General features: G+C 48.5%; 1 protein-coding gene across 1 annotated transcript in view; it reads right to left on the reverse strand.

The window, feature by feature from the left end:
• The window catches only part of LOC119381179 (beta-1,4-N-acetylgalactosaminyltransferase bre-4), a 6,689-nt gene extending 2,846 nt beyond the window's left edge, over positions 1-3,843 (reverse strand). The window contains exons 1-2 of the mRNA XM_037649134.2: positions 3,618-3,843; positions 2,030-2,217 (exon numbers count right to left, since the gene is read on the reverse strand). Of these exons, the coding sequence (XP_037505062.2) occupies positions 2,030-2,217; positions 3,618-3,674 (245 nt within the window). The 5' untranslated portion in view covers positions 3,675-3,843. The remainder of the gene's footprint in view (positions 1-2,029; positions 2,218-3,617) is intronic.
• Positions 3,844-12,590: the final 8,747 nt, after the last annotated feature.

Here is a 12,590-nt window from a genome sequence, read left to right on the forward strand (position 1 = left end):
GGCGAGATGGATTCATATGTGTATAACAGATACTTTCAGTTGTAGTATTAACGACGTTGATCCGTTTTTGCGCGTATAGAACTTTCTGTGAAGTCATCGTTGCTGACAGAGAGGTAGAGAGAGAAATAAACATTATTAGGAATGGACACAATCCTTCGCAGGTGGGCAGTCTTCTTAGTCCAGAAAACCATGGACGCTGATCATCTCCCTTGTGAAGTATAGATCAAGCTACAGGGCAAACTTGAAAGCTGGGCTTTTCAATGTGCTGAGTCCATTGCCTTGTTACAAGCCGCCGCGACCGCTCCAGGCTACGATAAGCAACTTGTGAAGCAGGCTAATCGGCGACTAAAGTTGGAATCTTTTTTAGCTCTCCTGGATCGGCGCAACTAAAATACTCGACACTTCAGCACACTCATCAGCTCACAGCAGCTTGGATATGAAACAGTGGTGATGCTATTCGTTTTGAAAGAAAGGAACTAAATTTCCTGAAATAGGACAGCGTTTGATCGGGCTATAAAACGTTTACTGGTTCCAGCCCGTATTTGCGTCGACGATTACTTAAATTTCAGGCCAGGCCGAACAAAATAAAATCATGACAGATTGCTGTAATCTTGTAGAGACCCTGCTGAGCGATAGCCTCCTCTGCAATGCTCGAGCGCAAGGCGCGAAAGCGTGGAATAGGCAGCCCGCACGGCAGAGAGCCCACAATGCGTGGTCACGACACAGGGAGGACAGTCGTCACAGCAAAATTGTAGGAAACTTATTTTACATAATCAGTTATTGCGGCGTTCAAGTAAAACTTTGCCTTACTTGTTAGTTTCCCAGTCTGCAGCCGACAATGACCACGATCGAAAGTGGGGGGGGGGGGCTGCGTCCCCCTAACATTTCTCAGTAGGGGGGCTAGCGCCCCCCCTGCCCCCCCCCCCCCCCCCCGGTAGATACGCCTATGGGCGTAGCCACAGAAAGTGACGAATGTTCGCCGTACGGACGCCAGAGCCGGGTACAATATAGAGTTTGAGAATTAGGGACCCAAGACACTGAGTCCTCGAGCTGCGTTGGGTAGGCTGCTCTTGCGTTCGGAGGATGAGCAGAGTTTGAGAATTGGGTCAAACGTAGACTGCGTTGTGACAAGCGCTCGGGGCGCCACACGTGGTGAAATGAAAATTATTCGAGACGCGTGCCAAACCAACGTTACTAGACTAGGACCTCATCTAGTAACGTTGGGCCACACTGCGTCGTGGCCCGCGCTGTCTCTACTTCGTATCGTTGGCGACCAAAGACGACTTGGAGACCCGCGCTAGTTTTCGGTTTTGGACCTTGGGACAGCGCGAGCGCAAGAGCCTAAGAGTGACTTGGGTTCTGCGAATGAGTCCTGGCGGCTCGCAAACTTCTTGGGTCCCCAAGCTCCTTGGGGCCCCAATTCTCAAACTCTCTTAATGCCGGGGTTCTCAGCTGCAGTCCCCAAGGCCCATCTGTTCCCCAGGCATGGGTAAGGCAACTTGGTCGTAATGCAGCAACACGAGAGCGCCTCTTACGCGTTGTTGTGGATCACGTGTTGTAAGAAATGTCACTACCGGCACTGTTGCTTTTGCGCACGTCTAGTTCAGTACGTAACACATAACGGTAGTGTTAGAACTATCTAATATCATAGAGTATTTTAGCATGTTAGGGAAATATACGGTACGCAAATACGGTAAGGCCGTACGGTAGCGCTCCTCCTTTCGCGCTCGTTGTGCTTTTGCCGGTAAAGGCACCCTAACACCACAAAAGCTTTTTCAAAAATTACTGTGGGGTTGTCACGCCTCAATGTTGCCTGTCAGCCTACGCATTGTTAACGAGCGACCTGTCGTTCGGGGGCCGCACTGTCACTGGAACTGGGAGAGGGTTAAGCACAACGAGCGGGAAAGGAGGAGCTTTACCATACTGCCTTACCGTATTTGCGTACCGTATTCCAGTAACTTGCTAAAAGACTACTAGCGCCACATTTTTCGCGAAGAGAGAGAGGGAAAGAATGGTGTAGCGGACGCACTTGTATCCGTAGACGTCGAGACAGCGGGATATGTGGTACGGATTCTCCTGGCACGCGTAGACGCTCTGGTCGTTCTCCGGTATCAGGTCCACGTCGTGAAAGATGAAGCAGTTGTAGTCGTGCATCGTCTTGGACACCTCGTAGCCGACGTTGAGCAGTTTGGCTCGATTGAAGTCACCGTTGCCGCTCTGCACAAATGAGCAGTCGGTGTAAACCTTTTCTTTCTTAAAGGGACACTGGAACACTTTTTCAGCATGGTCAGAAAACGCTGCCGATCGGTAGTCGAGGCTCCTGCAGAGAGCACTTGAGCCTAATATTATAGCTCTGCACGCAGCCTGGAAATTACAATTAATTCCCAAAGTCAGCTAGAAATCGCTCCCTCTTCTCTCTACAGATAATGCCATATACCCAAAATTACTGCGCCATATCAAGCCCACGGCCGTTGGCTGATTTGAGAATAGTTAGCTGCATATAGTTATACCGTGGCCGCGGCGGGATGCCGCCACGGGCCCGCGCTCACGCTCCCGATCACACTGAAAGTAAGCCGCGCGCTCGAAGAAAAAAAATGAAAAGAACGCGCTGTACGAAGGGACGCATCATCTTGCCTCCTTGTCGTCCTTCTCCCTGCGTAGCTTTCAGCACGCTTGCCGGTAAGAAAGGAGAGAGAAAGCACTTGAAGCGTGCGGCAAACCCCTGTAACTCCGCTCGTACTTCACAGATTGTAAAAATTTTTGCCGCAGTCGATGCGTGAGGCAATAAGCTGTTTTAATGAAGCCATTAGGAGACTACTTGAAAAAGTGTTGCAGGGTCCCTTGATAAAAAAGAGTGGACAAACCTGTAATATATATGCCTTCGCTAGGTGAGGCATGGTGAGTTCAAAGGTGATGGTTCTAGCGGTAAAATGCACTAGCGTTACTTCAGGTTTTGAGGCACCGATGTAGTCGGGCAACTCTATATAAGTGATAAAAGTGATCAACACCACCGTCAGGGGCGATGCAGGCTTCATACTTCGATGGCGTACGCGCAGAACTGAGATCGACGGCGAAGCACCAGCGCTGTAGAAAAAGCGTCAAGTGTCTGAACTCACGCGTTAAAGGTGTTATTCTATTCCGCTTTAAGAGTCATGCGTCTGTGTTGTAATGGTCCGAGCACCGAGCCTTTATTGTATTCTTCCACGAGGCACACCAGACAGAAAGCTGGAATCAGTAACTTTTCCACGGAACGCCCTCTGTTTTATTTATTTATGGGATTTTATGTTGACGCACAGGAAAAATACACGGAAACATATAGCATGCATGTACATACAGCTTCGCTGTATAATGAACTTTCTAAAGCACACTTTTGTGTATTCGGCCCAAGAATCAAATTTAATTCTATGAAAGACTCAGACAGAAAGCCACAGTCAGTAGCTTGGAGGTGGAACGCCCTTTCAGCGTCATGAACTAATGTTTAAAATACGCGGCCTTGACTGGCTACTGTAAAAATACATCCATCGTCGAGAAGTGCGCAAGAAAATGAAGGCGTATAGGAGGTTGTTTCGATAGACAACGCAAGCAAGGTGGTGTTAATTGTTCATAGTGTGGGGTACCTGTTCGATTATGTAGATGCCGTAGTCGAGCTCCTGTTTGCGCAGGAACTGGTGCATGTGGTGCAGGAAAACGCGCAGGTTCCTCTGCCGGTCTCGGTAAGGTACAATGATGGCCACGCGGTGGCGCGCCAAGCAGTGACTCGGCCACCAGCGGCCCCCGGGCTTGACGTGGAGGAAGAAGGGTTCTAGCCTGCTGAGCTCGGGCACCTCCTTCGCGACGGGCACCAGGCCTCCTGAGAGTCAGACGGTGAAAGGTATGGAAAGCTATGAAGGTGTGCGTTCAAGGGTAAGACAAAAGTTTGATAGTAAGGAAGGTGTGCAGGAAGAATGTAGTATCAATTTGTTACCACCAATAACATAACAACTTAAGTACCAATTTGTTAATTGTGTGAAGAATGTAATGTACAATATTCACCTGCCACAGTGGCCCACCTAGTGGATATATGGTGATCGACTGCTGACACTCAGCTCGCTGGATGGAATCGCGGGCGTGGCAGCTGCATTTCGATGGAGGCGAAATGCTTGAGGCTTGCGCACTTCGATTTAAGTGCACTTTAAAGATCATCAGATGGTCAATATTTTCCGGAGCCTCCTTACGGCGTCCCTCATAATCATATCGTGGTTTTGGGACGTAAAACTCCGAAACAATTATTAATTATTAGCGTACAATATTCCTTTCACGTGTGGTCATGTGTACCTAGGGCAGACCGGCAGATAACACGAGACTAAGGAAACGTATGTCTGAAAGGACTTCCTAGCACACATTTAGCGATGCAGTGCCATGAGTGCGCATGCACACCTTGTTTTAGCAGCAGCATCATTGTATTCAAACACCGCAATCAAACTTCGAGAGAGATAGTGGAAGCTCTCTGCATTGAAAACACAAAAGGAAAGGTTCGTTGCGCTGCTTGAAAAAGAATTTTTGCTCTTTTCTTCATTTCTATGAAGCATATTATCTCAAGCGGCGCTATGTGCGCTACTCATGAGTTCTGTTGTCTGGATCGCGCAGATCTGTGGGTCCTAAGGCGAACATTTTTTGGAAAAAATAAACCAGTTGTTAGAAAGCGCTCGTCCTTGCGTTTGCTATTCTTTGTCCCTGTGTTTCTGCTCAAATATTGTCAAGATGAAAGTACGCTAGTTTCTGCATCCATAGTTAGAAACACAGCACAACTACTGTGGCGAAGGGGCCGACAGATGGAGGAAAATATGGAATAATGAGGAGATATAAGATCAGAATTAAAAACGGGGGGTAAACGGGGGGTAGAGTTGGGGGGGGGGGGACGGTAACGCAATATCTCTGATGGGTACGGGTCCTACAGGCAAGCAGCCTCCCTAGACGTGCGCCAAGTCCGGTGTCCGCAAGTGAAGTGCACCAAAGGGACACTAAAGAGAAAAACGATTTTTCTCGTATTAGTACATTACTCTTTCACGATACCAAAAACGCCACGTTTGCTGCGAGAAGACTCTCGGCAGGCGAGAAAACCCGCAAAAAGAAAATGCGGGTGGCGACGCCACCTTCAAGTTCCCGCACCAGTCGCCGTGACGTCATAGAATTTGACGTCGTCTACAAGGGCCCTACGTATTTCCTAATAGCTAAAAACGAAGCACATTGTCTTCTGCGAGAGCCGGAGACATAACGTACCAAGTTTCAGAAAATTTCGTTGAGCCAATGCGGCCGAAATACGTAGAAGCAGTTTGAAATCTGTGACGTTACCATCGGAGACTTCGGTGGGAAATTTAAAAGTGATGCTTATGACATTGATTTTCTGATATATTAATAAACCTGTGATGGTGAAATTAACGGCCCTAGAGTTTTCAGAGTATAATTTATCAGTCTAAACTAATGTATTGTTTCACTTTGGTGTCCTTTTAAAGACGAAAGCGTTTCAAGACATACTTGCAACAACATATTTGGCTACGCAAAAAATTATGGAAATCGAACGCGTATGTTTGAACCTACATTGAAAAAGAGCTATAGTGAATCGGTTAATCAGATAATATACAACTGAATGCGATGCGTGTACTTCTCTTGAATTTATTTTGCAGCGAATCCGTTGGCCTCTAGTTGGTCGGGACTTTTCGTGGCGCTCCTCATAAAAAAACTGTCATAATCATGAAAAACCGGCACTTTCAAATTAAAAAGAACGACGGTGGCCAACCATACAGAGCTCAAACTGCAGCTGGCAAGTGTGTCGATAACAATAATAAAAAAATCCACGCATTTCCACGGAGTGAATCATGACGAGTGGGTGAAGCTCTGGGTATCGTATGGGTGAGTAACCGTACGTTACCCGAACGTTGCCCCATATAATGTAAATTGAGTGACATAAAGTGACATAAAGTGACATAATGTGACATAGAGTGACATCGAGTGACATAAAGAGTGTTGACGACAAAGCTGGGTCCTAAGTTCCATGATGTGTACGTTGAAGTCGCCGACTAGTTTAAAGGGTTTGTGTTTGTAGGTGTATTATATCGTTTCGTCACAATTATGATTCATATTAGTCTATTGTTATACCTGATGTTTCGATTTTACATGGTGCTGTGCCGTGCGCACGGACGCCAAACGGACACGCGGACGCCAAACGGACGGACAAGCCTCGGCCTTAAGGTGCTTCGCCCCTAAAATTCGGCAGATCCCACGTACCGGGGAAATCGATGTTATGCGAAGCATGCCGCGGGAGGGTGACTGTGGCGTAATTTTTTTACTGAGCGAAACGTTACGAAATAACGAAATAAAAGATATTTGTACAGATTCGATAGCACACACTTATGTTGAAGAGCTGCATATGTGTTATATAACCAGTTGTTTACAGATGGGTAACGATGCCAACAGCAACATGGGTATTACCAACACCAGAAGTGGTAAGCCGACATGTAGTGCTTACACTTCTCTGTTTGACGGTGAACGCACGCACGTTTCACGAACCCGTGTGCGTGTGTGGAAGGAGTTCTTGACAGTTCTTGAACAAGGTCATCACCACCGTGATCAGTGAGCACCAGCAGCTGGACAGGACTTGTTGTCGGATCCGTTGTGATATCGGCGACAAGGGGTCTATGTTTTGTGACGTTTAAGATATAGTACAGCTATTGGAAATCGTGGATGCCTCGGTGATTTCGTCGACAAATTGTCTGTCGATAGAGCCGGCGACATGTCGGAACATGAAGTCACCCTTTGCGTTTGTGAGGTATAGGCCGTCGAGACTGGTAGCCCTGGATAGTGCTACGTAAACCAACATCAGTGGATTACGCTTATCGTATTCGTAGACTACCTGGGCGTATGTCGCCCTGGTAGTCTAGTCTACAAAGCGGCTGTCAATCAATCTGACGTCATCCTCCGGCGGCACGAGGCCATCGCCCAGCCTCGAAAGAAATGAAGAAAACACTGCGTCGTTCTGGCGGATCGTGTGCATGGCATCATTGAATTGTAATACCGAGAGACCGCGTGCCAGATGTTCGTGTGCACGAGCTCAAACCGACGGGCCGATGTACGTAGTGAACATTATTTACTTAATAATTTTTTACTTATGTATATGTTTTGACATTAATTTATTTATCAAGATTGCTAATTATAAATTTTTGCGAAAGCTGATAGCCAACGCTACAACTACAACCGACGTTACACACCACAGCTGTTATACTCGGTGAATGATCTTGATATCGATTCCCGCAATGTGTGGGATCTGCCGGAATTTTCAAATGTGTATGTTCGCTGTTACTGTGTTGATTGAGACTGTGAATCAACTGTGGCGCATACCCGCATAACATGAACTGTGTTGTGTGGGTCACACGTGACTGAGGGAAAGGGTTTCATGACGTACGCGACAGGCATTTTGCGTTATTCATGTCATGACCAGTGAATCGTGTTTGTCCCACACTGATCCCCTCCTATGCCAATTTTGGTACAAGTTATGGAGACGACCAGGAGAGCGCCAAAACGTAGGCGGCTAGATGGATGGACGGATGGATTTATGGATGTATTTATGGATGGACGGATGGATGGATGGATGGATGGATGGATGGATGGATGGATGGATGGATGGATGGATGGATGGATGGATGGATGGATGGATGGATGGATGGATGTACTTATATGGATGGATGGATGGATGGATGGATGGATGGATGGATGGATGGATGGATGGATGGATGGATGGATGGATGGATGGATGGATGGATGGATTTATGGATGGATGGATGGATGGATGGATGGATGGATGGATGGATGGATGGATGGATGGATGGATGGATGGATGGATGGATGCATTGATGGATGGATGGATGGATGGATGGATGGATGGATGGATGGATGGATGGATGGATGGATGGATGGATGGATGCATGGATGGATGCACGGATGCATGGATAGACGGACGGATTGAAACAGCCAAAGTGCCTTAGGTTCGTTAGGAAATGCTTCGCATTAAGTTCGTGTTCTCGACCGCTTTGCGCATCGTGCAGACGCCACCCTTTACAACGAAATAATTTTCTACCGCGTTCCAGCGCTCATTAGGCGTATTTATCCTCCCGTGTCTAACTAGATGTTCATGCGGCACACCGCTAGTTCATCGCGTCCGTACAAATGTCGCAGCTTTCGTGCTGAGTATAGGTTTGAAAGCCAAGTGATCGGCGAGGGCGCATCCGCATAACTTGCAGAGGATGAAGCGCAAAGAACGCCGCCACCACACCGCTCGCGTCTCGGGGGCTCGGGCTGGTTCGGGCGCGTCATGCGCTCGTGACATTTTGTGCGCATGACGTGTCCAAGCGTATGCGTTATGTGATCCTTCCGCTCGCGTGCGAAGAGGGCAGGAGAGGGATTTGGCTTGCGAAGGCTACGCGGGGCGAGCGGCGAGGGTTTGCAGCTCGCCTCCTCGCATCATGGTTTCGCGCGCCGCTACAAATTATTGTTTTTCTCAGCTTCTAACCGACCGATAAAAATAAAATTGGGGTTTAGAAGAACAGAAAGTTGGGCGAGTTTGTACTGAAAAATTGGGGCAGCTACGCACTAGTGTTGCGAAGCTGGCGGCGTTCCCCTCCTCCTTTCTCTTCTCCTCACCCTTACTTCCCTTTCTCACCACTTGCTATAATATACATGGCTAAGCAATGCTTCACCCTCTCCCCTCCTTCTGTCCCTCCTCCTTACCCTCACTTCCGTTTCCCACCCCCTTGCTATATCATACTATACATGGCTAAGCAATGCTTCACCCTCTCCCCTCCTTCTGTCCCTCCTCCTTACCCTCACTTCCGTTCCCACCCCCTTGCTATATCATACTATACATGGCTAAGCAATGCTTCACCCTCTCCCCTCCTTCTGTCCCTCCTCCTTACCCTCACTTCCGTTTCCCACCCCCTTGCTATATCATACTATACATGGCTAAGCAATGCTTCACCCTCTCCCCTCCTTCTGTCCCTCCTCCTTACCCTCACTTCCGTTTCCACCCCCTTGCTATATCATACTATACATGGCTAAGCAATGCTTCACCCTCTCCCCTCCTTCTGTCCCTCCTCCTTACCCTCACTTCCGTTTCCTACCCCCTTGCTATATCATACTATACGTGGCTATGCAATGCTTCACCCTCTCCCTCCCCCTTTTGCTCCTCCTCAGCCTCGCATCCATCCTCGTCCCCCCCTTCTCTTTCTCCACCTCCTTACCATGCTATACTATACATGGTTTTGCTATGCTTTCTTTCTCTCTCTTTATTTCTATCTCTTTCTTTCTCTCTCTTTCTCTGTGTTTCTTTCTTTCTCTCTCTCTCTCTGTTTCTCTTTCTCTCTATCCTTTTCTAGTTCTCTCGCCCATAGCAACGTAATCATATGGATCCCATAAATACTTGCTCTGATAGCGTGGCTGGATAGCCGAGTGCTTACGACGCTCGTCTTCCGCACTGGGTACCCGGGTTTGAATCCCGCCTCGCCAAGAAATCTTAGTTCGTTCTTTTCTTTATTTATTCTCCTCCTCCTCTCCACACCTCTCCTTTTCTTCTCCTTTCCTTCATCCAACACGTTCTTTTTTTATAAACGCAGACGTGTCAGGTGGTTGCTAGGCAACGCGCAGTGAAGTCGGAGCTAGGCGAGTTTGTAGCCGAATCACGAGCTTCAACAACTCCGCTGGTAATAATGTATCCGTGTTTGCGCACTTTACTTTCTTCCACCGTGTCTCCTCAACGTGACTGAACCATGATTGAACTGCTTTGTGCTTGTCGCTTGAGAATAGAAAATGTATGGCCTCCGCGATTGGCTTCGGCAACGCGCCTTTGCGCTGCCGGAGCTAACCGCTGAGGCCACGGAAAACTGATATCCAACGTCGAACTCGGTAAAGAACGGCGCTGCACGGCGCATGCTGCAAGGGCGCTTCGATGCCAGCGTTCCTTCGTACAAGCATAGACAAGAAGGCGATAGAGTACGGTACAAGGAACCCTGGCATCGAGGCCATGCCGCGGTTGCGTCCGCAGCAGCTCTGCGGACGCTGACTGCCATTGGAAATGACTGGCAGCTTGCCACCGCACAGCTGCTGCGGACACCCAACTAAGGACTGTGTATTGTCACAAAATGCACAGTATACATAAGAGGAGAAAGTCTTGTTTTGCTCACTTACTCAAGCGTCCCGGATTCTCCTCGCAACGCTCTCGCGGAGCGGCTGGGCCGGCATGGTCGTAAGACCTGTAATCGGGGCCAAGAACGTTGAGGCCGATCTCCAAGGGACCAACGTCGGTAGAAGACGCCGTTTTTCCCGCACTCGACGTCGTCGTCGTCGTCGTCGTCTTTGCGGTCGCGCGTCGGCCTGTTTCCATCTGTGACTGCTGGCGGAGCGCTGTGGTCGACGATTGCTCGAACCGCTTCTCGATGAACAACAGTTCGAGCCCGAGGGCAGCCACCATGAACACCAAAAGGAGCAAGAGAACCAATCGTCCACGCCTCACAACTAACCACGCTTTGGCCTCGGCGAAATAGGAACGCCTGAAAAAAAAAAAAAAAACACTAGCATTTTCAGCGCAGCCTAAGAAACACTAGGGTCTTTAGAGTTACGTATTTATGTATTTTCCAGTAAAGGAACACACAACCTCATACTTACGTATCGATGTTGCGATTCAGATATGCGTAACATTTGGTTTTTGATCGACAATGTTCACAAGTATACGAACGGCGCTACCAGTTCAAAATGGCTGGGCGTTCAGCAAGTGGTTAAACTTTGGCCGAGTGGCTGAATCGGGTGACAGACAGACAAACAGAAAGACAGACATGCACCAAAACTTCTGCGTTTAAGTTCCCCAAGAAAGATTATCGTCTTTCAAAACGCGAATAAGACCAGTGCTAAAGCGCCTTTGTACGCGTTTACAACAGACGCAAGCCAATTTTTGATTCGATCACTAAGTACGTGTACAGTTCAAACGGAGACAGAACTATGGAGAGGTCAATAGAAAACTGGGCGCGTTAAACACACGGGAGCATCAGGTTTTCTACCTTACATTGAGAGGAAGAGGGCAAGGGGAGAAAGGAAAAGCGAATAGGTGAGCAAGAGCATGAGAAGACCCACCGTGGTGGTTTAGTGGCTATGGTGCTCGACTGCTGACCTGAAGGTCGCGGGATCGAATCCGAGCCGCGGCGGCCGCATTTTCGATGGAGGCGAGAATGCCTGATGCCCCTATACTTACATTTAGGTGCAGGTTAAAAAACCCCAGGTGGTCGAAATTTCCGGAGCGCTCCGCTACGGCGTTCCTGATATGGTGGTTTTGGGATGTAAAACCACATTTTTATTATTAGGAGCATGCGAAGAATGTCCACCATCGAGACGATGCCAAACATGTTAAAGCACAATGTGCATTTCGGTTCTTTGAATTGAATCACGGGGAGAGGTGTGCATTACCTGAACGTAAACAATTGTCATCGCGTTCTGCGTTTGCACACTCTGTCTGTTTATATTTTGTGGTGTAGCGTGGTGCCCTGTATACACTATAATAAATCCCTCTATTCATAGGCGTGCGCACGGGGGGGGGGGGGGGGGGGCTCAAGTCAGCCCCACACATTGACATAATAGGGAGGGGGGGCGCTGCAACTCGAGGGGGGGGGGCAGGGGGGTGCAATGTAAGCGCCATACATTGACATAATTGGGAAGGGGAGGGCGCTGCGACGAATCTTCGCCCCCACCCCCCTGAAGAGGAACCCTGCGCACGCGTATGCCTCTATTACTATTTGAGCTGTACGATGTAAGCGAAACGGCTGTGTCCGCTGATGACGAACCGCCAGGACCACCATGCAAAGTTGGGCATTTCGACACCTGAATTCGTCCATATTACCTGTGCACAAATAAACACTTGCTTACACACATTTCGATGCGAAAGAGAGAGAGAGGCAAAGAATACGTGCACTTTATGCACAACTTTCAAAAGATGAACCGCGAATGATGTCAGGCCACGACCGGCGCTGGAACGCATATAGCACTGTTTTAACGCGGCCGTAGTATGGCGCATGAAATGACCTTAACAATCTCAAAGAATGCGCGACACACGAACTCACCTCGCTCGTTTCAGACGCGTCATCGTCCTGACCTTCCGAATTACTATCGAAGCTATACACTGAAAGCGATCGCCGGATGCGGTCCGAAGCTTCGGAACGCGGTGTGCACGAGGCCGCTTGGTAATGCAATAAAAGTTGACGATGATGATAAAGATTATACGGTGGCCTTCGAGACCACTGCGCGTACCTTAGTAGACCCTTCTCGAAACGCGATATGTGTGAGGCCACGTGCGGCGCCTATAGTGTCCAAAAGCATGTGTCATTTGAAATTAAATTTTTACTGCGCGCTGACGCGCGGCTTGCAGGACCCAAATAAAGTTTTTCAACCAACCAAGCAACTCTAATGAAGCTAAGCCAGTCCCATCGTTGGAGAAGCCCACTGTGCGCTAGTCGCGTCTCTCAGGACAAACAATATAAAGTATTACCAACCAAGCAACTCTAATGAAACCACATCTGGAG

The sequence above is a fragment of the Rhipicephalus sanguineus genome, chromosome 2 (assembly GCF_013339695.2).
Source record: "Rhipicephalus sanguineus isolate Rsan-2018 chromosome 2, BIME_Rsan_1.4, whole genome shotgun sequence".
NCBI lineage: Eukaryota > Metazoa > Arthropoda > Arachnida > Ixodida > Ixodidae > Rhipicephalus > Rhipicephalus sanguineus.